Below are 25152 nucleotides of genomic sequence, written 5' to 3'. Positions count from 1 at the left end.
AAAATTGTAGATTGGGTTGCCTTGTGCAACACTTTAGAAATTTTATTTAAACTAGGGTGGATGATATTTTTTTTTTGTATTTTTTTTTTTTTTTGATTTGGCTGGCCATACCATGTGGGAGCAATATAAAATGCCGATTTTATCAAAAAAAAAAAAAAAATCATGAGAGGAAAAGAAAAAAAAAAAAGAAAAACAAGGGGAACCAGCAAGCCTGCCAAGAGGGTGGTAAAAGCTTGGAGAGGTGAAAGTCTGTGCTTGGGAACTTGAACCGTGCTAAGTGTCTTCAGAGGACTCGCACAGAGTGATGGGATTCTGGAGCACTTTCCTCTATCGATCTATTTAACCCTCCCAAAGCTCCAATTGGCGAAAGGAACTTCGCAGCTACTTCACTCATGTCCTTTTCTGTTTATTAGTAGCAGCAAACCTCCTCTTCCTTCAAGAGCTCCGGAGTGTGGTGGAGGCAAGAAGGCGGCGACTACTTAAAAATGAACAAGCCTGGACGCTAGACCGAGAAAGAGGCTGTGCATTCTTATGATTCCCATCGGCAGAGGATCTTCTTTTCTTCTTTGAGCAACTCATTGACAAAGAATTTTGTTTCCCACTTTGTTTTTTTTTGAAAAAAACAAATTTTGCCAAGGATCTTGAAAGCTATCCTCTCTCTCTCTCTCTCTCTCTCAATATCTATATCAAATCTGGTCGGCGATATGGGGGTAAGGACCACTACTTGTAAAAGCTTTATTGTTAGATATAGGAGAAAAGATTGCGTTTCATTTGCTTGCTACTCTTGGTTTATTAATGGAATCCGTGGGTTTCATTTGGTGTAGATTTTGAGTTGGGTGCAAAATAAGTTCAACGGGAAACAAGAGAAGCACAGATTCGACGTTGGTTCGAGTTCAGCTCGTCGTAAGTGATCCACCATACGTTTGTATGCTTTGTTTGATTTGAGTGCTTTTTTCCGACCTCCCCATGGCTTTCCCTAAGTTGACTGGTTTTGATTTCTCGTATTGTCTTTTTCTTGATAACCTTGAGGATTGTGATGGTGAAAGGGAGAAATCTTGGTTTGATACCATGAGCTCTGCTGATAACGCTAAAGGAGCTTATTTCCTCAAGAGCCATCTCTTTTCTTAGTAGTGAATTCAGCTTTGAGCCATTTCTTTTGCTTGGTTAGCTCAGATGAGTCCTTTTTTCTTTCTTGATATAAGGGGGAAAAATGGCTTTTGATCTTGTTGATGGTGATTTTTCCACCAGAAGTTAGCCATATTTTTTGAGGGTGGATTGCCATATTATTATTTGCATCCTCACTCTATTGTTCTTCTTTAATTAGATACTTCGATGCAAGATGCCTGCAAAGAAGAATTCAGTGATTGGCCTCAAGCATTGCTGTCGATTGGAACGTTTGGCAACAGAGAGTCGAAGGAAGACCCACGGAGACATGAGCCCTCAGAAAACTTGGGTTCAACTCAAAATCTGCCGGACTTCACATTAGAAGAAGTGAGAAAGTTACAAAAGGAGCTAATAAAACTATTGTCCGGCAAGTCAAAAGCTGGCACCAAGGGAGTAGAAGTGGGAGAAGAAGAGAAGGCCAATCTCCCACTGAATAGATTTCTCAACTGCCCATCAACCTTGGAGGTCGATCGGACTGCTTCCCTTAGGCTGCATGAAGATTTGGATGATAACAATGGCGATCTCTCGCCCAAAACCAAGATCATCTTAAAAAAGGCAAAAGATTTGTTGTTCGATAACCACGACGCAGTCAAGAAAAAATCACTCACGTTTCTTCTTAAGAAAATTTTGTATGTCGAAGCGGCTTCTCACCAGCTCGGAGCTTGAGGGATCCCATTCCAGAGACAAGGATGGAGAAGGTATGTTTCATGCATGCATTATCTTGACAGATGTGTCTCTCACATTGGCAGTCTAAATGGTTCCTTAACCTTTATTTTTATCTTCTTTCCTCAAAAGATCTTGAGGACATTAATTCATAAGAAAATATACCCTCGAAGCTCTGCTTCATCTTCGACGAGGAAGTACTTGGAGGAGAGACCCATGGAGAAGATGCAGGCAGGGAAAAAGGAGGAGAAAGGGGAGGATCGATGCAAGTGGGTCAAGACCGATTCAGAGTGTAAGTTTCATGCGTCATCACAGCCTGAATGCATAGAAAAATCTATAGTTTCTGAAGCGCGCAAACATATGTTTGAATGGGCGCTTACTCTATTCTTTTCTTCTTCCTTTGCTTCCAGATATTGTTCTGGAGATCTGAACACATCTGATTTTGGTGAGTCCTCAGAGTTTAGCTCTTTTTCTTTGCATTGTTATTTCAGAAACTCTAAGCTAAAGTCATAGCAATGCTTGCTCCGTTTAAGCTTAATTTGCAGGTATGTTGCATTTGCCGAAATCCAAATGTCTCGCATCTCAAGCCATCTAGATGATTGGGGCTACAGTGTTGTAAAGGAAAGCTAATCAATGTACTCAACCATCCGTTGCATTGGTCACAAAGAATACAACCCTAATACAATGGTGGAATGGAGACTGAGCTTTTGCTCGAGCTTGTGCAGGTGTATGCCTAGGAATGTCTTGCAGTGCCATGACAGGATATTTTGCAATGTTCATAGAAGAATTTTTCTTTTGGCAAATGCCATGTATTTATCCTGCAATTTTACTTATGGTTCAGTCATCTCTTTCTCTTTTGCATCTTATAAGGTGACGCACTAAATTTTAGAGGCTTTGAGATATTTCTTTGTAGGAAGTTATTTCCAATGCAGGCTTGAGGACAGTCGGTATTTGATCGGAATACTTCGACACATATCAAATGCAAGAACTTGATCACGGCTAACACTGGATTTTTGGCATATGATCAAAGAAGAAATCCAACTTGAGCTCCTGTTTGCATTCCGGTAACAGATTTGGTGGGCCAGAAATTAAAAAATGAAAGCCCTTGATAGATTGTCCCTAGGACACTTGCACGAGCTAATCAATTCACCGTATCAACTTCTGTTGAAGTCCTCTTGTGAAAAATTGGCTCTCAACCACTCTCCTCTCTAGTGGTGACTAACTTTACCTAGAAGTCCCCTTTCAATGATGTTATAATCATAAACCTTGATGGCAGTGCACTGGAAAATGGAACCACCGGCGGCGTGAATTTTAATATCCAGTATCGCAACGGGTAGGTTGCAGCAGATATTTCTACTTCGGTAATATTCTTACAATAAAATTGAGAGCTGCCTGGAAAGGAATCGACCATACAATCACCAAATCATATATTACAAATGTATGGCTGGATGGTAATTCTCAAATGATGATTAATTAGATCAATCGATGGTCACAAGCTTATCCATCCTGCATGTTGATATTTGGCATGTTGGGGTCATTTTCAGAGGCAAAATAAGCTACTAATTGGGTTGTATCTTATATTGCCCGTCACGCAACTGACAATGTTTGGAACTCTGTCGATGCATGCCCATTGGAACTTAGAGATTGGTTGTTTTCTCTAATTATCTTTGCACTCTTGGGTTCTATTGCCATTTGTTATATCAAAAGGGGGGAAAAAATCTATAACGAACATAGGGAAAGCTCTTTTGCAAATAACCTCCCAACGAATTTGACGGCACTAAATATAGACACTGGACGTGCGGCTAATTATTATCGAATACATCTAAATCTAGTACTAGTAGTGTACGTGTCCAAATATGACACGAGTGTCATAGGGCCTATACGGCTGTACCCCACTTGATCGTATCCGATGCAGAAGCTGCTCCGTGGTGGTGTTTTTTTTTTGATTCGGGTAACAACTCCCTGGTGATTTTAGTCAAAGGAGCAGTTCTTTTCCTTGTCAGCTTCCACCTCCCGTCTCTCTTCCTTTCTTTTTCGATGGGAGGCGGAGAGAAAGGGGCTATCTTTTTCGAGAGCAGGGAAAACTTTCATCCTTCTTCCTAATTATTTTCCCTCGATTCCTTGTAATCGATCCGGCCTTTTCTGTCCCGTCGAGAAATTTCTGTTTTTGGGACTAGGGTTTTGATTTTCGGGTAAGTAGGGCTGGGATCTGGGAGCGTTTCGGTGGAAATTTAGGGTTTTGGCTTGTTGGTGGTGGTGCGGGTAAGGAAGCTAGGATTTCGAAGAAAAGTTGGTTTTTTTAGGGTTCTATTGGTTGAGGGAGAGTGGGAGAGCTTGATTTGGTGGTGGGTTGGTGAGGCAGTGGAGAATTCGGGCTGCCAATGCGATTTGTCGCGGTCTGGGTGGACTCTTCGGTGATTTTTGACAGGCCGAAAGGGTTGGGGCTCGATGTCGTGGGCTGGACCGGAAGATATCTTTCTATCTACCTCCCTTGCGAGTTATCTTGACAGTAAGCTTAAGCGCCTCTTTTCCCTTCTTTATACTCTCCGAGCTGCTGTAAATTTTAGGGAATTAATTTGATATGAGATTTCTTTTCCCTTGTTTCTTGGATACATTTATTTCGTTTTTCTATTTTTGATGGAATTATTAGCTGAAAATGATGTAATGAATTGTTGTTTATCTTCAAATTGTTCGTGAGCTTCCTACAAGTTAAGAAAGGTGTCTTACCGTTGTTTTTAATTGCATTAATGTTGGGCGAAGGTTGTGCTTCGCAATTATGTCGGACTGAGCTACTTAAGTTGGCGCTGGTGGTAATAGGTTTGCTATGTATTTTTGCTCTCAATTCAGCAATCCTTTTTGAGGTTTGTATGCATCTTGTGAAGGAGGCTTCTGGTCTGCTCTTGGCTTCTCCGGTTTTGATGAGGTTTTGACAAAGTAATGCAGTTTCTTAAATATAGTTGTTGCTGGCAAAAAATGACCTGCAATGCATGCTCAACTCTTGCACAACTAACTGCTTCCATATTTTGGTGTTTACTACTACTATTTAGTAGATATTTAGTACTATGTTGTTTAATACTAACTCTTGCACAACTAACTGTTTGCACATGCTTAACTCTTGCATTACTAACTCAGAAAAATGCTTGTAGATTTGTAATTTATTGCATGTTACTCATATGAGCATTGCTGATAAATCATAATATTTTGCTCAAGGTTATAATATGGAGAATAAGTAAAATTTTTGGATAAGGTTGACAGTTATGTTTAAAATGGAAACCATGCCTTATATGTTAAGTTTTTACAGTTGTACACCGGCTTGTTAAACTCTTTGAAGAAAAGGATTTGGGGTGAAGTTCTTATCTATGAGGAACATATAGTTTAGTCAGGGGTGTGGTATTTCTAAATCGTTCATCAATTTTTGCACATCATAGCCTATCAAATTTTGCTAAGGAGACCTGATAACCTCTGGTTTTAGGAATGATTTACATTTGAGACATGTTATGAATCCTTTATGAATTTGATAACTAGGCCACTTACTAATGGCATTTTTATAGTTTCTTCGGTCAAATGGGGCTGGCTTCCTGGAGAAATCAGCAAGCATGCATGTATGACAAGGGTGTCGTAGTTGGAATGAGAAGGATCTCAGAGGGAAACCTAAGGAATAGTTGATACATTAAGTGATTGAGAATTTTTAGGTGATTGTTTAGAGATCTATTTTGATTAATTATCTACATATCATGCTTTAGCTATAAGCTCGGTTGAGGGAGTCAGAGAATCACGAGGATTACATTTGAGTGGTTTACATCGAATGATGCATGGAGAAAATATTTGGGAAGTTAATATGAATCCTTGTTGCATTCTAGTCTTTATGGCCCTTGATTGTATCCTTAATAAACATAAAAAAGGCGACTCAAAAAATGTGGACTTTCTTTACAGAGCAGTTCAGTTTGGAACTATTGACGTGAGAGGATTTGAAAACAAATGGTGGCATGGATTCAAAATCAACGAAATGGGAGTATCATTTGGTACCATACTGTTCTGACATGAAACTGGCACTGATGCGGATGCTAGGCCATTGAGACCATCCATGTCGACATGTATGGGCTATGCCCGTGCATACCAGTGCATACCAGTGACACTATAATGATCACTGTATATTGACAATTTTTTATTTTCATTAATATTTTCAGTTTCGCTACTTATCATCGGTATTGGTACTATGCCATATTGTTTGGATAGAAAAGTGGTATGAGATTCAGTACCAGTATTTAAAATCTTGATGGTGAACAACCCTCCATCATTCTCACAGATTTGGAATATTATAGATCTGAATCATTTTATGCATGTCGTTGAGAGAAGGAACAACTATTAAAGGTGGTTAGCTGTTAGTTTAGATTGATATAAACGACGACACTTGTTTTGTTTAAGGCTATTGTGAACACTTTTTTTAAAGCCCTAGATCGAGGTATAAATTTTAGATGTTAAATCATTCAATTTTGCCCAATGTATGTAGATGCTGCTAAAGTTGCTGTGGCACTTTCATACATATTTCACTTCTAGATAGGGTTGAATAACTTGTTGATAACAGGATTCAAAGAAATAAAAAATCGGCATTCTTAGTTGCAAGAAGATAACCTTATAACTTCCTTGTTATGTTGAGAAAAATTCAAATCAAGGGTTTATTGGAAGATATCTGATTTTAATTTAACAAGAATGCGAAAGCATTAGTTGATGTGTCAAGCATTTTAACTATTTGAGTTTGAGTTGCATTGGGAGTTTGTTGGAATGCAAATGGTAGCCTGAACTAGGGTCGGGCTGATCTGACCTGACAAAAACTTTGCGTGGGCCTAAGCTTGTTTTAGGCCCACCAGGACCTGACTTAAGCCCATGGATTTTAGACATGCTTGGCTTGGTCATAGAAGTTTGATGTGGGCATCATCCAATTGAGGCCCGGCAAACTAGACCTACCGACTGCCCTGATTCAAATCATCACCAATCTTTGCATATAGAGTTAAGTCTCGCAGAAAAGAGCGGGAGCCAAGAAATCTCATGGAAAGGAGAACAAGAGACAAGGATTTGTTTACAAAGTGTTTGAGAAAGAGAGGAATGGCTTTGGACATTTGGAGGCATTGGGGGAGGAGGAGAAGCCAAAGGAGAGATGTAATGAGGTGGGAAGAGGAGGCTGGGTGTTGGGGGGCTCTGGAAGCAAAGATGAGAGAAAGTAGGAAGTGGTGATGTGGGTAAGTGGGAATTAGGTATTGAGCAAGTGGGTTTATTAGATGTGAATAATGGGAGGAGACGCCATACTTTTATGAGGATGATTGATAGCTATCCATTGATTAAGTAGGTGGAACATGTTGGAATTTTATCCTTCAAAGCAGCCATATTGCTATAATTTGTAGTTTTTCAAAAGTTTAATCTATCAAAAATTCAAAACAATGACAATTAACAAATATGAACTCATTTATTTGGCTGGGTAGGTCTTGACCTAGCCTGTTTTGAAATAGTTTTGGATTCATAATCTTGACACGACCAAACCCTTTACCTAGTGCAACCCATTTGAATCTCTAAGATAATCTATGGACTGTTTAGTCCTGTTACTCTATTCCATTTGACATGAGTTCGATCATGCATTCAAATCTCTCCTAAAAGAGAAAAGTTTCTTGTGTTTGCCTGTTATGAAGCCACATCCAATTGGCCCCTTTTTCTCTTTGGAGTTGCAGCAGTTTTTTATTTTGTAGGTAAAATATTTGTGTCTATGCCTAGATCAGCTAGAAGCATGTTGACAAAGGATTAAGAGTTAATTTGTACATGATTTGGCCTGGTTAAGGAAATAAGAAAAGTACAGAAATGTATTGTATATTTAAAAATATTAAAAGAGAAATGATTAAATAATATTTAAAGCACATGAGTGGCTAGGTAAAATTCAACAAGATTCACAAGCTATTCTTAATAAAGTTAGATGCTTCTTAGGGTTGCTGTTTTTTGAACATGTTCCCCTCTCCCTGACAGTTAAAATTGCATTTTTTTTTGAATTGGTAACTACTGCAGGAATTTCTCATTGGTTCAGAAAAGCATGTCATCACTTTGTTGCTCCTCAACCACCATAATTTTTGGGTAGTTTATTTTTTTATGGAGGGAAATAATAAAAGAATAAAAAAAACAAAATACCCTGTTTAGAGGACAAACACAACAGTGAATACCAGGACAGCTTTGGATTATTTTTTTTTAAATGGTAGGTGTTCCTCATTAGTACATTTTTAACCACCGTAGTGGGGTAGTTTATTTTTTAATGAAGGAAAATAGCAAATTAAAAAAAATAAAAAGATAAAAGTACTCTGTTTAGAGGACAAACATAATGGTGAATACCAGGACAGATTTTTTTTTATGTGGTAGGTGTTCCTCCTTAGTACACTGCGTATTAGTTATGGGTGGCCATATATATTGCCATAGTCATATGGTCATTAATTCATGGACAACTGTGAGAAGGATTTAAAATACCGTGCTTTTATCTTTTCAGATGATAAAACATCTACATGTGACATGCACTCATCGTTTTAAAAATCAGTTGCTATGGCTGCTATGGTAGATGCTATAGCTGTTTCAGCCCAAAACCCACTATGGTTAGTATCACTGCAATGTTACATGGGGCTTGAGTATGAATCACCCGATATAGCTAGGGAAAAACTGCTATGACGACTGCTATGTTACACTTGCAATTGGATGTGGAAATTTGGAGGAATAAGACTATTCTATGGAATAAGAGTTTTGTGTGTTTGGTTGGATTGATAAGTTTGGGGGTTATAGAAGAAAAGTTCTGTTGTGATGTTTGGTTGGCAGAATAAGCTGAGGGGTAAAAGGGATTTATGTTTGGACAAAACTACCCTTCCACCATTTGTGAAAATTTTGCTTACAATGATTGGTTGTTGAAATCTCAACAGCCTCCCCACGCTTCACGCTAGCTTCCTCAACCCTTGTGCCAGGTCCACTGGCACGGAGCAAAATTTATTAAAGTAAAATAGATGAAATCATACACTTTATATATCTTTTTTCTATAGTTGATGTTATGCAATTGTGGACATTATTATTTTATGGCTGATGTTGTGCAATTCTGGACATTTTAATTCTATATGTTATTATGTTTTATGGATGATGATATTTGTCATTAGAATGCAGATCTTTACATTGTATGGATGTTGTAATGATGTTAAGATATTAGATGGATGATGTTTTATAGCCTTGCCTTTGATGTTTTCATTATTTTTTTCATGAAATTGATGTGTATCAATTTTTGCTAAATAATTAAAAATACTGATAATTTATAGCAGCCTGCTTTGGTTACATAGTGCCCGCTATTTGCTACCTGCTATGTAACCCTCTGGCTGCTAATTGCCCAGTATCTGATTTTTCGTACATTGTGTTCACCATTGAAAATGGTGGCTGGGTAGTCAGAGCCTTTTTTCAATAGCTAGTGTAAACGTTTCTCTACTCCTTTGGTAATACATGGTCTATACAGCATCATCTTTATATGTGTGTGTGTGTAGATGTATAAATGTATTTATATGTTATATATGTACATAAGTATGTGTGTATCTATGTATATATCTATACATACATATTTATGAGTAGGATTGCATACTTTATGTTAAATGTTTCGGGAAAAAAAATAATGATTCAAAACCAATGATGCAATTCAGACCATTAAAGCCGATCTACACTATAAATATGCTTAGAAACCAAAAATCACCTACTTTGGTAATATCCAACGTAAGCATCAAGTGGATGGTAAAATGAATGATTTTGCTAGTATAATATTGTGTTTTGCTGGCATTTAATTATCAAAACCTGGTCAATTTAAATCTACCCATCTTTTAAGATGTGTAGATCATGATCAATAAAGTGGATTTCAATTTGTATACCCTATTATATATTTTGCTAGTGCATTTAATATCATTCATTTTTGTACCCACTTGATGCATAGGTTAAAGACCATCAAAATAGGTGAATTTTGGTTTGTATTTTGGAATCCATTAGTGACATGCATAGTACCAAGGTCTCAATCTGTTTTAAACAGTTTGTTATACTGTACTGTGTTGGATTGGACACATGCAACTCGTCCATTTTCTCATGTAATTTACTTCATTTGACAGAAAAGCTTCTTGTCTTGCTACGTGATGGAAGAAAGCTTTTGGGAATTCTTCGCTCTTTCGACCAATTTGGTATACATCTTTCATGGCTTTGTTTTACAAATAGTGTTGTATTTGTGCTTCCATGCGCAGATGCTTATTGTGGAACTGTCATCTTTTCACAGCAAATGCTGTTCTTGAAGGTGCTTGTGAGCGAGTAATTGTGGGAGATTTGTATTGCGATATCCCATTAGGTCTATATGTGATTCGTGGAGAGAATGTTGTGTTAATTGGAGAGCTGGTATTATTTTCTCTTGCTTAATTGACTATTCATGTGTTCTTGGGAATGTGGGTATTGCCTCATTTGGTTTCTTATCTTGTAGGACTTGGAGCGAGAGGAGCTTCCTCCCCATATGATTTGTGTTTCAGCTGCAGAGATAAGAAGGGTATAACTACACATGCTTGTTAGACATAATCTCTGTTTCTTTTAGTGCCTGTCAATTTACATATGTGGTCCTTTTGCACTTGTGTTTTGCTTTATGTTCATTTTCTTACTTCTGGATGCTGTCACCTGTGCATGTGAACTGAATGACTTTGACCTTGCACCAGCATCTGTGCCACTATTATGTAGACAGTTTGCACATGCCAAGTGTCCAGATTTTCTTAAGTTTCCAGCATCAAAACCTCCAGGGAAAACCGGAGAAGAGTGGCATATATACAATACATACATTTGAAACTATATAAACATATCAGGGATACATGTTAACTACTAGACTAAGTTGACCGTGCAGCTGAACTTTACATTAAACAGAAATTATGTTTATATTGTAAATCATATTTTTGAAAGGATAGAAATATAGGAGAAGCTTTACTGGAGTCTAAACATTTTGGGCTAATATTTTCTAGTGCTTCTAACGGTTGATTATTAAGTGCCTTCTTTTGTAGCTGACTTGAGGACTCTCCATTTCTCAGAGTACTAGGCAGTGTCTTGCTCTGTCATGGCCTCTTAATGTTAAAAAGTGCCAGCATGCAGAGTTCCTAAAAATCAAAGTGCCCATATACACATGGTATTTAGTGAACCTAAAAGTCATGGTTGTTAGGTGGCTCTATTTATATGATCATGACAATTTGCAAGCATATTGTGCATCAGGTTCTTTGCTCCTTTTATGCATTCTCTGCGCCCGAGTTGATGCCTAAATTCTGAAGTACAATAAGTAACTGATTTGCCCAAAAATTGGATTCAAAATCTTCACCTTTATGAACTTTTGGCTTGTTTTCCAGTGACTTTTCTAAAGAAATGCACTAATCTATCAAGTCCACTAGCTTCTATTTGTTTTTTTAATTTTAGTTTTTCTTTTTCAAGTGCCCCTGGGTCTAGCAGAACCAGTTAAATTCAGATGCACTTGGTCAGCTGTTAGTTTTTCCTCTGTATCTCATCTTGAAAATAGATATGTCATGCATCTACCCGTAGTTAGTACCCCAACCATTTTCTTCGTCAGTTCTGAACTGTTCAATCCTTTCTGGAGTAATGAAGTTGTTACATTTCATCTGCAGGCACAGAAAGCAGAAAGAGATGCTACAGATCTCAAAGGTTCCATGAGAAAGAGAATGGAGTTCCTGGATCTGGATTGATAGCGAAGTTATTTGCTCATGCTCACACACTACCGTTTTGGTGAGTGGTTATGTCATCTTACCCGCAAATTTTATCGCGGTTTGGTTCAGGGATGCTACCTAAAGCTTTTCTTGGCCCTTTTCCCCTTGTTTGCTGCAATATTTGCCAAAATGGTGGGTACCGTTGCTTTTCATAGTGTAACTTATCAAAGCTGTGGAGTGGTGCATAGTGAACGGATGGTTTTAGCATCAGGATGTTTCTTTTGATTGGATAAAGCCTGCTGTATTTCAGTTTAATGGTAGATGCAAATTTAAATTAACCTCAAGAGTCTTTTACCCAGCCAAGTATCATTCTGAATTCCGATTTTCATGCCTTTGTTTTCACAGAATGACTAATACAGCTCTGGTTGGCTAGGTCCATTATATATTACTGTAGTGTTATCTACTACTGGTCTACTGCTGTTATTCCTAATCTTGTTTGCTCCCAGCAAGATAGCGAACATTCACAGGCAAGAACCAGATTAACTGTGTATGATGCCCAACAATGGCTTGTCAAGAACTTTTAGTGCCCTAGGCTGACCAGTGACTTACCTAGATGTCAGAACTCTGGATGACTTGAGAATTGAGAGTTCCTATCAACAGCTATTTTAATAAACAGAATCTATAGATCTTGTAAAGTCGGCATGAATCGTTCTTTGCTGGTTATTGAGAGATGCATGCAAAGTAATGGATGCCAGGTGCATGAATCATTGCCGAGCTGGTTAAAATGAACCAATTTGCTAAATGTGCTTTTTCTTCTCCCATCTGCCCTAAAACTGCTCTGTGACTTGATTACTACAGTGTTATCATTAGAAACCATGTATTAATTAAGATGAATAATTCATATGTAAATGTTATAAATTATTAGGTGTAGAAAGTTTTGCACAGTTGCATTATTTTGATTTTGAAGTTAACCCAATTCGATCAAAGAGTAAATTTTGTGTTGAGAAGCTGCGCCCTAGCCAAGCAAATGAGGAAATTTTGTTAAGCATCACCGTTGCAGTTTTTGATAAGCTCGATATATTTTGAATTGGATGATTCGAGTACATCGATCATCTAGCTCTATGGAGGCTCTTCTTAATTGCCCCTCGGTTTGCATTGTTCGTGACTTGAAACAGCTGTTTGCACGCCCATATCCACGTGTGTACAAGTGCACGCACGGAAAATGCCAAACAAAAAAGAAGCAAAAAAAACAATTAAAAAACAAAGTAGGAGTTTCCACTACCATATAATGATATCAATGATGGTATTAATACTATGGACATAGAAGTTCATATGCAATGATTTCGTCAGCCAACCCCAGCTAATAGAAAACAAAACTGTTGCAGAGGTATAGCCTGCATGTTCACAGGGTGGAGTCAAACCCAATTAAAAACTATGTGGTGGGTATTAGAAGCGGGCTAGAAATCGATAGCATTCATTCACACTGCGTTGACAACAAATCTGAAAACGAAAAATCATATTATAAACATGTTAGGAAAAAGGTGAAAATTATGGTGATCAAAAATTCGCATCATACATGGGCCTGACTGATATTTATCGAAGGGAAATTTTTCGATAATAAATACACCCTGTTCTAGACAAATATTTTGTATAATATGCAGAATAATATTGTTAAAAAAAACTAAAGATTCTAATCTTTTTGATTAAACAAAAAATAATCATACGGATATTAGATGGAAACTTGAGTATTACTCAAACAATATTAAATTTTTGCTATGACTATTTGTTGTGGTGTAGCTACTGGGTTGGGGCCATACGGATGCTTATTAATGTTTTTGTACCGTGTTTTAATATCTACGTAAATAAAAATAAAATATAATGAAAATAAGATTATGATGTATTTTTATTAATACAAATAAATCAGTCCTAATTGCTGCATTCTAAGATTTTTCTCAACAAACCCTTTTCAATTTCAGGTTATGTTGGTATTCAGTCTATTCAATGATTGGTCTATTCTTCATGAAACAAGTTGCAGCATGAGCTCAAAGGAAAACCCTGCTCAATAAAGTCTCCGTTAACTGTTGCATCTTCGCCGTATTTACTGTTGATTTGTATTGACTGCTCTTCCGTTGGATCTTGTACTATTTGCCAATCTGGTTGTTATTGATTTGAAGACCCAAATTTGATACTGAATTGTAACTCTATTTGAATTTAAATAGATCCTTGTACTCTGCTAATTCTACTGTACATTCTTCTTATTCTCTCTACATAATTCTATTTCAATAAATTTGGATGGTCCATCAAAAAAAAAACTTCAAAATTTATCTGCAAGCAAATCTATAGTAAAATTTTACCATCCACTTCACGGTGATCCCAATTATTTTAATTTTTTATAAGATTTAAATCAACTTATTTTAACGCTACTTCCATTTAGAGATTGAAACGGTGCATAAGAGAGGTTGATATGGTCGATGTCCCCCAAACCAATTACCTACTTCCACCAATTTCATAACGAGAACTCCATAGAGATATGTTCATGAAGTTCTGCCGTTTCTATTTCTATACATGTTCATGCCTGGTATTTCGGCCCTCCATCTTTTCAAATCGGATCTCATCAGCAGATTTGGGTTAGCGGAGCCTGGTTTAATCGGTATGATCCGTTTCCAGATATACTTTTTTTTGGGGGGGTTCAAATTCCAGATATACTTTCCGTGTAACGATAGTTGCACTACATCAATCTCAAGGGTGTGCCATTATACTTTGTAGACCCTTGGCCCGGCCCTTCTTGGCTCTACTGTCCCCCTCTCTTTCCTCTCTTCTCCGTTTCTCCAAAAAACGATCAGAATTCTCAAAACCCTAGCTAGGTTTTGGAGTTCTCGATCTTCTATCGATCAGTTTGCCATCAAACCCTCTCAGCTATCGATCTTCGAGATACTCGGTGAGCGATTCCCGGAGCCATGCCGGACGTCCAGGCCCTCGTTAATGATTTCGTTCTCAAGCTCAAGAGACGGTAATCTCCCCCTCTCCGACTCCTAATTCTACTCCGTGGACTTTCCTATTTGCATTTATTTGATCTGGTGTTGTTTGTGACGCAGGAAGATCGAGGGGTCGCACGCGAGCGCGCGGCATACGGCGGAGCTGCTCCGGTCGGTGATCTCGCAACAGAGGATGCCACATACGAACCAGGCGGGGGCGCTGATCGATGCCGTTAAGGCGGTCGGCGAGCAACTTATCGCCGCAAACCCTGTCGGTGGGTCTCTCGAACTGGGACGAGCTTCCTTGCTTAGATATTTTTTCCGCTTTATCAAAATCTGACCAATTGTACCTCCCGCTATAAATTAAGGAACTTGCTTGTTTTTCTTTTAATCCAACACAGATAGTTGAAAGCAGTTGATTGTTTACGATATTTTCGTTATTTTTGTCAATGTTCCCTGAAAAAATCCTGGCAATCACAAGGTTTGGTTGCTAACTTGTAAGGTATAAGAGTTAAATCGCAAAATATTCTGTTCTAATGGAATCAACTTCCATTTAATATGCTAACCATTTAGTGCAATACATTATTGCAATATTCTATTGGCATTAGAAATTATTCTTTAACTAAGTTATTGCAGGTGATATATAAATGATGATATGAACAGTCATAAGGATGATGTATTTGTATCCTAAAAAAAAGGAATAGACAAGAAATTGGAAGGGGAAAATTAGCTTTTTCTTGAGATGAAAAGACACACTATGTGGTGTTGGCATCTAGGAAGTGGATGGGTTGAGGGATGCTTCTAGTGTTTAGCTTTTGGACTTTGAGAATATGAGCTTAGTCAGCTGTCATTTGTCTTAGTTGAAGGAGGTTGGTCCTCAAAATGTGAAGCCTATAAGGAAATAGATTGATATGAAAATATAAAAATAAATCTTTATCACATCTGCAAATAGTCAATGGTACCACTTGAGATTATGTCTATTAAACCACAGGCTGAATGGAGTCAGCAGTTTTAGTTTTTTTGTTTATCTTATAAGATTTTGGGCTTGATTATGTGTTTTTGAGGATTTTAAACATTTCTAGATTGGTCATTGACAACCTAAGTAGTCAAGGTCATATATAGGAAAGTCTGTATTTTAAACATAGTGTCGCTTTAGATCGATTCTGAGTCCTTTTCTTTTTTTTGGCTGAAGCCTTGAGGATCCTTTTTAGGATTAGAAATTTTGCAGCATATATCTTTTACATCATTTTTTGGGTTCAAAAATGTTGATTATTATAAGATGACATTTTTAGGGTTTTTTTTTGTAAGTTATTTTGGGGTGGAACCTACATGCCTTCTCATGTCTTCGTATTCTCTTCTATTTCTTCATTAGTACTAATTCCTAATTATTGAACTTCAGACTTTCATACATAACAGCTTGAGTCACGTTGAGAATTCTTTTTCTCAATAAAAAAAACTGAAGAATATAGGTCGAAGTGGGAAAGTAACTCATATTTATATGAAATTTATATTGAGGGGAGAAAAGATGACAAACACAAAGATCAATTGACTTAGTTTGGAGGTCAAGAATATGTGCTCAACATTGGAGTCTCGTGACATAGAGAACCGCCTTTGTCTCCTTTTAGTTAATGTTTTCTAGTCATGAGCCTTCTCCTTAAAACAACTTTTTTGTTAGAATAACCTATGCTATCATTCATGCACTGAAGAACCCATTTGTGAAGGGAAAGAATTTCATAATTTGAATGATCCACTTGAAATACACAATTTGTATTTCATATCTGACAATCAAAAAATCTGATAATCAAAAACATAAGAGGCATGATCTGAAATCACTATGTAGATATGTTGTGTGATTACAGTGCCATGGTTTGGGTGTCAACAAAGCCCACTATGCAATTTACCATGCTTCCTTCACACTCCTAGAAAATATGTTGTGGGACTAATTGGCAGGCTCCCACCCATTCCCTTATATGAAATAGTTTGTGTAATCTTCTATAGTTGTGTCTTTACTTAAACTGATAGACAATCATTATCTAAAGCTTTCCGAGGAATAATGATGCACTTGCATTTGAATGGGTTTCATAGAGCTTGCTGTGGGGAACATTGTGAGGCGTGTTTTGCATATCATCAGAGAGGAAGATCTTTCTTCAACTGCAACTGCAATTGAGGGACTGGGCCTATCTGCTGGTAGTGATGATGATGATGAGGGTCAACATGTGGATCACCCAGCATTATCTGCTGCAGCTCTTGCTGCTGCTGCCAGAAGCACCCTTCGTGCCCCTTCTTTGCAAACCCTTCTTGAAGACATACCTAGGTCTGCTGTTACTCCTCAGCCTCCTTCTTCAGGGGGTGATTCTGAAGGAAAAAGCAAATGTATCTCTCTAATCTATTTTTCAGGCTCTAATTTGTTACCTTTGAATTTATTTTCCTTCAATAGACTTGTTTTCTTAAATGTTAACCAGTCACCTCTGTGCATGAGGTTTTGGTTGTCAAGAAGTTAGCTGTATAAGGTTATAAAAATATGAACATACTTAAGATTTTGAATTCTGTATGATCTATTTCTCCCACAGCAGCAGATAAGAACTTGAGGAGCCGGAAGCTAAAGCATGATGTCATTGAGGCTATCAATGAACTGATTCAAGACATTGATACCTGCCATGAACAAGTTTCTGAACAAGCAGTGGAGCATATTCACCAAAAGTATCATCCCTCTCTCTCTCTCTCTCTCTGTGTGTGTGTGTTTCCCCCCTCTCTGGTGGTAAATCATGAATTTACAAGTATACCTTTTTCAGTGATTAGGTTTTATTATTGCGATGGACATTTTGTTTATTGTTTTGGTATATGTTGTCACATGCTTAAGTATTGGTAATTTATATTAAAATATAGTGAGTTTTATTCCTTGTCATATGTACATACATACATACATATATATCTATGTCTCTGTGTGTGTGGCATAATAGAATGGGGACATTGCCCTGCATCCATATCTCCATTACTGTGATATGTAAGCATGTATATTTTATATAAATCAGTAGGAATTCTGAAGATTAACAGAATTATTGTGCAAACATTCTAGTATTCTACTATTCACAACAAAGACTGAGATGTCTCACGAATACTAAACCTTCAGTTCTTACTCCTTTCAATAGCAGTGAATACATTGAAGAATATTGAGGTCCATGTTTTAGCTTCACCATGGTTTGAAGTTTTGCAGTCACAAGCAGTCCCTGAAAATTAAATTAAATTAATTTGGTAAAAAAATGAGTTCATCATTTTGTTGTCATTTTAGTGATGCACTGACCAAACAACTTTATACTTTGAATTTGATTTGTGTGTGGTTGGAAGATTTCAAACACTAATTTATTAGGGACCGCATTTTGTTAAATGTGCAAAGTTCAAGTCATCTAGTGTGATAATAAAGTCACTAACAACAACATTTTACCATCTATTAGATTTTTTGTTGTGACATTGTTTTGAAATAAATAATTTAGTTCATTAGACATCATGGACCTTCTTCAACACACTTGAAATATAATAACTACATGAAGTGAGTTATTGAAAATATATAATGAATATTTTTTGATGCATGTTATGAAGAAAAATGATAGTTTTTTTAAAACCTATGGAACTTGAAGTTTGGCGGTAAAATCTAAAACGGTGATTATTTTTAAGTATGTTATTGTGCATTGTTCTTGTTACATTCGCATTGTGTTTTCTCAAGTTGGCCTCGGTTTACCGGACTGGTTGATGCTACCCTGCCTTTGTCTTACACTTGTATTCTTATATACTTATTTTTTAGTGATTGAAATTTTTTCAACAGCTGTTATATGTCCAGATGCCCCCATATTGCCCCAGAATATTGGTGCTTGAGTTAATTTGTGTGACCATGATTTTTTTTCTTCCTGTCAGTGAGGTCATTTTAACTTTTGGCCGTTCAAGAACAGTCAAGGAATTCCTTTGTGCGGCAAAAGAGAAAAATCGATCTTTTCGGGTATTTGTTGCTGAGGGTGCTCCAAGGTTTGTACACCACACCTTGATCATTCTATTTTAATACACAAGGGAACGTCTTTCCTATATGATTTTAGACAGCAAGTCAATTGCCTTGAGCAGTTTAGTTTGTGAATCATTATGATTTTTTCCTGAAATATTCTGTTATGGCTCCATTGATATCATGGTTGCCAATCAGGTATCAGGGGCATGTTCTTGCAAAAGAGCTGGTTGGAAAAGGCATACAAACCACTGTTATAACTGATTCTGCGGTTTTTGCCATGATTTCCCGAGTGAACATGGTAGATTGGACAACCCTTTTCTTGTTAGTGGGAAACTCATTTATTTTCTTACATAACTCTAATACTTCATTATATAGGTGATAGTCGGAGCTCATGCAATCATGGCAAATGGTGGAGTTATTGCACCAGTAGGCATTAATATGGTTGCACTTGCTGCTCAAAGGCATGCTGTCCCATTTGTTGTGGTTGCTGGTAGTCACAAGGTTAGTTATCTTTATTTGGTACTTTATGCAATGTAGTGATTGTTCTGGATCAGTGATTGCACCTGCTTTGGACAGCATTTGCAATGTGTTTTGCTATATCAAAACATTTCAACACTATACGTTGCTGGTCAAAAATTTTATATTGAGTTCATGTATAGTACTTTATAGTAAGTCATCAAAGGTGGAATATAATGTAGTAGGTATCCTCTGTAATAGGTTTCTTTGTCCCTTTTCTGATCAGACTATACTACTGCTAGAGTTGGTGTCATTTCTACTGCAGCTGCTTTTATTATTATTCACATGAACTTTCTGTTACATTAAAAAAATAAGCCAGTGTCTGGTGTTATATTATATTGATATCTGGTTGATAAATTGTGAGTGGTAACTTAAGTTAAGTACTGCAGACATTGATTTTACAAGAAAAAAAGGAAAGAAAAATATGGAAACAGTTCGATAAATTTTACTCTAAAGTATTTCATGTAGTAAATGCACTTTGAGAAGTCCTTTCATACATCCTCGGGCAGACACTCTTATTAAAAGAGAACAACCACACTTGAAATTCTTGAAATCTCAAGTCCTTAGGAAGTAGATTACACCATACAACATGAACCTCACAGAGCACATCTTACTACTCTTTCTTGAAGTTTTGAGTGGACTTCAGAAAACTTCTTGAATTTAAGAGAAATTTTCCTGATGAAAGTAAATCAGAGCTACAATTTTGTGACTAATTCATTCACTTCAATTACATATGTTCAATTTCATATTTATATAATTACCAAATAAAATTACATATGTTATATGATTAGATCATCGTTTCTTTTTTTCCTTCTTGCTGGAACTGTTTTAATTTTTGCCTTTTTCCTGGAAAGTTATCATCGTGACATCTATGCTTATCCATCACATCAGATACGTGGTGCCAGAGTTACATCCTTATGTTATTTGTTTGTCCATTGTCTTCATGGCAGTTGTGTCCCTTATACCCACATAATCCAGAGGTTCTGCTGAATGATCTCAAATCTCCATCTGATTTGTTGGATTTTGGGGAGTTTTCAGATTGTATGGATTTTGGTAGTCATGGCGGGTCACCTCTTCTTCATGTTGTTAATCCAGCATTTGACTATGTGCCTCCAAAGCTTGTCAGCCTTTTCATTACCGATACGTAAGTTATTTTCCCTTTCTTTTTTCTTTTTTCTATTCTTGCATGCTGATGGAGAAAAATAGGAAATTTGACCCCCTTTCTTCTCAACTTTGTAATTTTTTGTAAACGGGAACTGTAGAGCATGTTAACTTGTTCTATAAATTGCCAGAGCATCTTTTATCCTGTATGCACAACTCTATCAAATGTCAATACCAAAATAGCATATCATTGAGGTGTCATTAAATTCCCTTAAATGTACTGGTTTCATACAACGAGGCAAGGTTACTATTATAACAAGTATTTTTTTTTTCTTTTTTTTTTGAGAGGAAATGAGCCACAGCCCAAATTCATTAAGAGAATGAAGGGTACATCCTCCCAAAGGATAAGAGGTTATAATGACTATAATTACATGACAGATAAACTAATTTATAGCTAGTGACCACTGTTATCATGTGTATAGTTACCTAACAAACGAGAAATATCCATTTAGGATTGGTTATATGAGTTATTTTCCCCATTCACTCGTGAGTCATGTCAAGCTTAAACCTCTGTACGATATTGTGGACCCAACTCTAATCCATATTTTTAGGTCTTTGATCTCTGCTCCACAGATGTATATTCTATCCTATCATGGCAGATTCGAACAAATCATTGCACAGAGTGTTATGATTTTGGTTGAATTTCTATCACTTAATCATGGCATAAATTAGTCTACTTCTGATTGCATTGTACTTTCGAATATTTTATTTAGGTAATGTTTATTTCTGGTTTTAGAGTCCTATTTTAGCATGATTGTTGTGCAAAGTCCTACTTTAAAGTCATTAAGAATTAATTTTGGACAGTGACGGTTTGATTTAATTTTGTGTATTAGGAAAGATTTTGAATGTCCATTTTGAGATTCATTGCTTGGGTTATTAAGAAACCTAGGTCACTTTTAAACACGTCGTGAAAAGGCTATTCTCTTAGCTCAGATTTCTATTAATATTATCTTATGCTTAAGTATAATTTTTTGTGATCTGTGCTTTTGTTATAGCACCACTCAGGGGCGGCCCAATGCATTTAGGGGCCTAAGGCGAACTCACTAAGAGAGGCATTTTTTCTAAAAAAATAATAAAAAAATTTAATAAGTGTAAAATACTTTAAAAATAAATTAATGAAACAAAACAATTAAGACAATCACTACAAACAAATCAAAATATAAGAGAGTTGAAAATGATAAAATCCGAAATGTCAAGAGAAGCGGTGCTGGACTCAATGACGAACTTAAGTCCTGACAAGTGGCGCCGAACTCGACAGCGAGAAGTGGTGTCGGAGCTACTGTCAATTTTAATGGGGACCCTAGACATGAAAAGCTACTGTCAAATTTTAAGAATAAGCATAAAGTTATACCCAAAGCAATAGACAATAAAATATGCAAAAAATCATGCCTATATTAAATTCAAAATTCTGCTCATTTAATTACAAAGATTCCAACTTTCTACTCTTTCTTTCTTCAAACCGTGCCTGACCCACTTCGCAAACCCACTCAAACTACGATCCAAACAAGCACACCGTTCCAGAACATAAAAACCAGAAGCTAGTAATAGCTAAAAGGGCCTCATCCCAAATAGATGAAATACGAAAAAGAATCTAAAACAAGTTTAAATTAATTTGAGAATCACGTTTCTAGACTCTAGTCACATGATGAATCCAATCAGTTCATCATCCATACATACCACTGCACGAAATAAAAAGCGGAATCTTGCAAGAAAATGCCCGAACAGTCTGGAAGGATCGGTAATTTAATTCCAAGAGGCACGAGACCAGCTTTTCTATACTCCAACCCCAATTCTCAAAAACCTAATCAGGCTATCATCCAAACACACCAAATACTTAGAAATTCAGGGAGAAATAGACAACCATGGAAGGCGGAAGCTCATGCTGCTCACCTGGAGGTTGGAGAGGGCGGAGCCGCAGAGGGCCGAGAAGAGACGCCATCATGTCGCCTCCCTGAATCCTGATCCCTCGTCACTCTCTTCGGCTGAGTGCCGACGGCGGCCGACGGGGGAGAGTGAGAAGCGAGAAGTGAGAAGTGAGAACCCAAGGACAACGAACGGGCGAAAGATGGAAGAACAAAGAAAGCAGCAGCTGTTTACCCAAATAGTGGGGAAGTATGGGAATGGGATGGTAGAGCCAAGCGATGGCTGGTGAGTAGATGTTTCTTTTGTTAGTCTTTTTGTCAATTGACCTTAACTGCAATGTAGTAAACAATCTTTAGGAATAATGTGGAGAGGGCTTTGGTGGTTTATGTTTGATCTTCTTCGGAAGGATGGAAGAACTAAAGAGGTCCGGAGGAAGGAAAGACCGAAGAAGAAGAGTTTAGAAGTTAGAACTTTAGATGGATTGGCCGCTCTAGTCCTCCGTCTTCTAGACGACTATGGCGGATGGAGAAGACACGGTATGGTCCTATGGGCTATGGACGGCAGGATGGAGAAGACGTCTTGTCCCCTAAGCCGTAACTCTGTTGTCCGTTGGCGACGCCTGGAGGCTGGATTGTAGGCAGCAGGCAGCTATGCTGGAGTTGCTCGTAGCCTCGTAGGCAGTAGCGTGTTCCGAGTTCCGACTTCGGCTTCGGCGATCCCAGTCTCCCGGGAGGCCTTAGGCGACCGCCTCGATTGCCTAGGGCTTGGGCCAGCCTTGGCACCACTATGGACTACTGCTAAGGGACAAATTACCTTCAAGAAACTAGTTGTTAGGATCATACCTCTTCTAAATGCCTAAATCAGAAATTCTTGGCCATTATAATTTTTACAATTCCTAGCACCACATGTTCTGCCTTGTTTTCTGTAACCGGACAACAAGGTGTCTTGGCATGGTTTGAAATTCCTATCAGATATATTGTCTTTTTTCTGAGATCTCAGATATTTCCATCATTGAAGAAGGTTTTGTGTTGCACTATATGGATCCTTGAGTTTGTCCCTTTCTTTTTCTTTTTCTCCAAGTAGAATCATTTTTATTATAAAGTCCTTCTGTAAGGACCTCTCTTTGGCTGTTGTTTGCATCTCACCTTATTTTGCGCTCCTCATTGTCATCTATTCCATCCTATTTATTTCTATTAAAGGAATTGATTATTGTCATACTGTTTACAGGCAGTTTGAGTTGATATTTTTAAATATTTTCAACTAAAATCAAAGGAAGTAGGATAGGTTTTTTTTGGTTAAAATAATAACTGCTGGTGACTACATTTCCTTTTTATTTCATTTGTTAACATAAAACATCCTAAATTTTATTAAGGTGTTGTGGTTCATAAGGTTGACATTCCTGACTTTTTGTCCCTTATTTTTACAGGGGAGGGCATAATCCATCTTACGTGTATCGGCTCATTGCAGATTATTACTCTGCTGATGATCTTGTGGTGAAGCGAAGATCAACTTCATGAATGCAAATGAACAAATACTTTGATATCAGCACGCTCCGGTAAAATTTCTTTCATTTTTTAAACTCATATTAATATGTTTTTTCTCATAATCATGCCCAACTCTTTTTTTTACATGTTTTATTTCCGAGTTATTTTCTCCTAAAATTTTGCAACAATTAGTTACTTGTTATCAGTTCTGTTAATGACAGGAACACTTGGAATTAGGATCGATCTCAAGAAGCTCAGGACAGCAGATGAAAAAATTGTCAACACCATCTGACGTTGGTTTAACAAGTCACCGGAAGCACCATCAAGTAAAACATTGGCATTAATACTACGAATCTAGAAGCTTTTCAATGGAGTTGATGCAGCATAGTTCTTTAGATGATTGACAGGCTTGAGTTTTTGATCAGTGAAAGCGATTGTCTAAATTGTGCTGCTGTGGGTGTTTTTTCCCCCTTATTTTTCAGATTAGGACATCTGTTTGCATTGTGGGAGCCTCATACAGCTAAAATCTAAAATCAGCAAACATATTGACATCGAAAGCTAGGATGACCCATCTTCCTGCATCTGGAGTGTTTGATGGAATCCATTCATTCTTCAGACAGTGGCCAACTACATGACTTTGTTTCGTTCTTTTTCTATAATATTTTATCATATGAACCATTATTAGGTGGAAAGCTTTATGTTGTGAACTTATGAGTGATGCATACCAGCAGCTGAGGATTTGTTATTTTAATTGATTTGCTCGTATGTGTAGAAGCCGTATATGAAAATTTTGAAAAATCTAAAGTTACGTGGTCTTCCAATTGATTCTTTAAGCCTCCGCATCTTAGATTGTCTGCAACAATTGCCTATAGAATTTTCAAGAGGTACGAGTCGGGAAAAATATTATGTGTATTTGTGCTTTGTCTAGAGCTGGAAAACAGAAGGAAATATTACTGAAAAAATGGATCTTGATCATGCTGATATTAAAAAGTGATTGTTAAATTTCTTGGAAGAAAATGTTGACGGCAATCCTACTTTATGTGCTTTCAGGTTTTCAGATTCAACAATACTATCCCAGTAGAACCCACTCAATTAGTTAATTCGTCTAGAAATTCCCTTGTGTTGCATATCATTATTGTGACTTAAGAACTAAATCAATGTTCATACGTGCTCGCATCTCAAGAAATGAATTTTTAGTTGGCTCGTGGAGAGCTTATAAAGGAATCATTAACTGTTAAACCTAAACGGTTCTAAGCTGAGGAATTCAGGATGATTGGATCTCATCCCTGCCTCACTAGCCTGGAAAGGCAGCTGCTGAGCACTCCATCGTTTAGGGTTTTACAAGAACCTTTTTCAGTAAATTCATCTTTCTTGAATTTCATTTCAGTAAACTCACTCTGTTGAGGCTCAAACTCTGTATCATGTCTATAGGAGTTAGTTGTGCATACAAAATTAATTGGACTGCACTCATTGGAACCGGGAGAGAGTTAAGGGGAGGCTGCCATTACATGGGCAATAACTTGGTTCAACGAACGTTCATACCTAGCTTCTGCAGAAATTGATTATTTTGGAACCCCACATTGAGTGTGAGTCAGAGTTTCATAGGGCACGAACCAAGT

General features: G+C 37.3%; 2 protein-coding genes and 1 pseudogene across 5 annotated transcripts; all 3 read left to right on the top strand.

Moving 5' to 3' along the window:
• Window positions 1-309: 309 nt before the first annotated feature.
• LOC108511617 lies at window positions 310-2671 on the top strand (annotated as a pseudogene).
• Window positions 2672-3798: 1127 nt separating this feature from the next.
• LOC103716310 (sm-like protein LSM1B) lies at window positions 3799-13780 on the top strand. Its single transcript, XM_008804258.4, has 6 exons — window positions 3799-4336; window positions 9975-10043; window positions 10136-10251; window positions 10334-10396; window positions 11505-11622; window positions 13520-13780. The coding sequence occupies exons 1-5, from the start codon at window positions 4276-4278 to the stop codon at window positions 11580-11582; spliced, it is 387 nt and encodes a 128-aa protein (XP_008802480.1). The 5' UTR covers window positions 3799-4275; the 3' UTR covers window positions 11583-11622; window positions 13520-13780.
• Window positions 13781-14274: 494 nt separating this feature from the next.
• Window positions 14275-24366, top strand: LOC103716312 (translation initiation factor eIF-2B subunit beta). 4 transcript variants are annotated; one of them, XM_008804263.4, is made up of 10 exons: window positions 14275-14553; window positions 14639-14793; window positions 16604-16891; window positions 17092-17218; window positions 18428-18535; window positions 18705-18807; window positions 18885-19010; window positions 19976-20169; window positions 23476-23604; window positions 23755-24366. In XM_008804263.4, exons 1-9 carry the CDS (start codon window positions 14501-14503, stop codon window positions 23564-23566), a joined length of 1245 nt encoding a protein of 414 aa, XP_008802485.1. In that variant the 5' UTR covers window positions 14275-14500; the 3' UTR covers window positions 23567-23604; window positions 23755-24366. The 4 variants fall into 4 exon arrangements, with proteins under 4 accessions (XP_008802485.1, XP_008802483.1, XP_038990279.1 ...); XM_008804261.4 differs by having other exon boundaries at window positions 17089-17218; window positions 23740-24366; XM_008804260.4 differs by having other exon boundaries at window positions 14276-14553; window positions 17089-17218.
• The last annotated feature ends 786 nt before the right edge of the window (window positions 24367-25152 follow it).

This window comes from Phoenix dactylifera, chromosome 15, assembly GCF_009389715.1.
Source record: "Phoenix dactylifera cultivar Barhee BC4 chromosome 15, palm_55x_up_171113_PBpolish2nd_filt_p, whole genome shotgun sequence".
Classification (NCBI taxonomy): Eukaryota; Viridiplantae; Streptophyta; class Magnoliopsida; order Arecales; family Arecaceae; genus Phoenix; species Phoenix dactylifera.
Note: the sequence above shows the minus strand (reverse complement) of the source record. Positions and strands in the feature narration are given on the sequence as shown.

Excerpts from the sequence above, each read along its gene's own strand:
- LOC103716310 (XM_008804258.4), top strand. The coding sequence starts at position 4,276 with ATGTCGTGGGCTGGACCGGAAGATATCTTTCTATCTACCTCCCTTGCG. Across the intron at positions 4,337-9,974 it reads CCTTGCGAGTTATCTTGACA|AAAAGCTTCTTGTCTTGCTA; the intron begins GTAAGCTTAAGC and ends TTCATTTGACAG. Across the intron at positions 10,252-10,333 it reads TTGTGTTAATTGGAGAGCTG|GACTTGGAGCGAGAGGAGCT; the intron begins GTATTATTTTCT and ends CTTATCTTGTAG.
- LOC103716312 (XM_008804261.4), top strand. The coding sequence starts at position 14,501 with ATGCCGGACGTCCAGGCCCTCGTTAATGATTTCGTTCTCAAGCTCAAG. Across the intron at positions 14,794-16,603 it reads TATCGCCGCAAACCCTGTCG|AGCTTGCTGTGGGGAACATT; the intron begins GTGGGTCTCTCG and ends TGGGTTTCATAG. Across the intron at positions 19,011-19,975 it reads TGGTTGCTGGTAGTCACAAG|TTGTGTCCCTTATACCCACA; the intron begins GTTAGTTATCTT and ends TCTTCATGGCAG.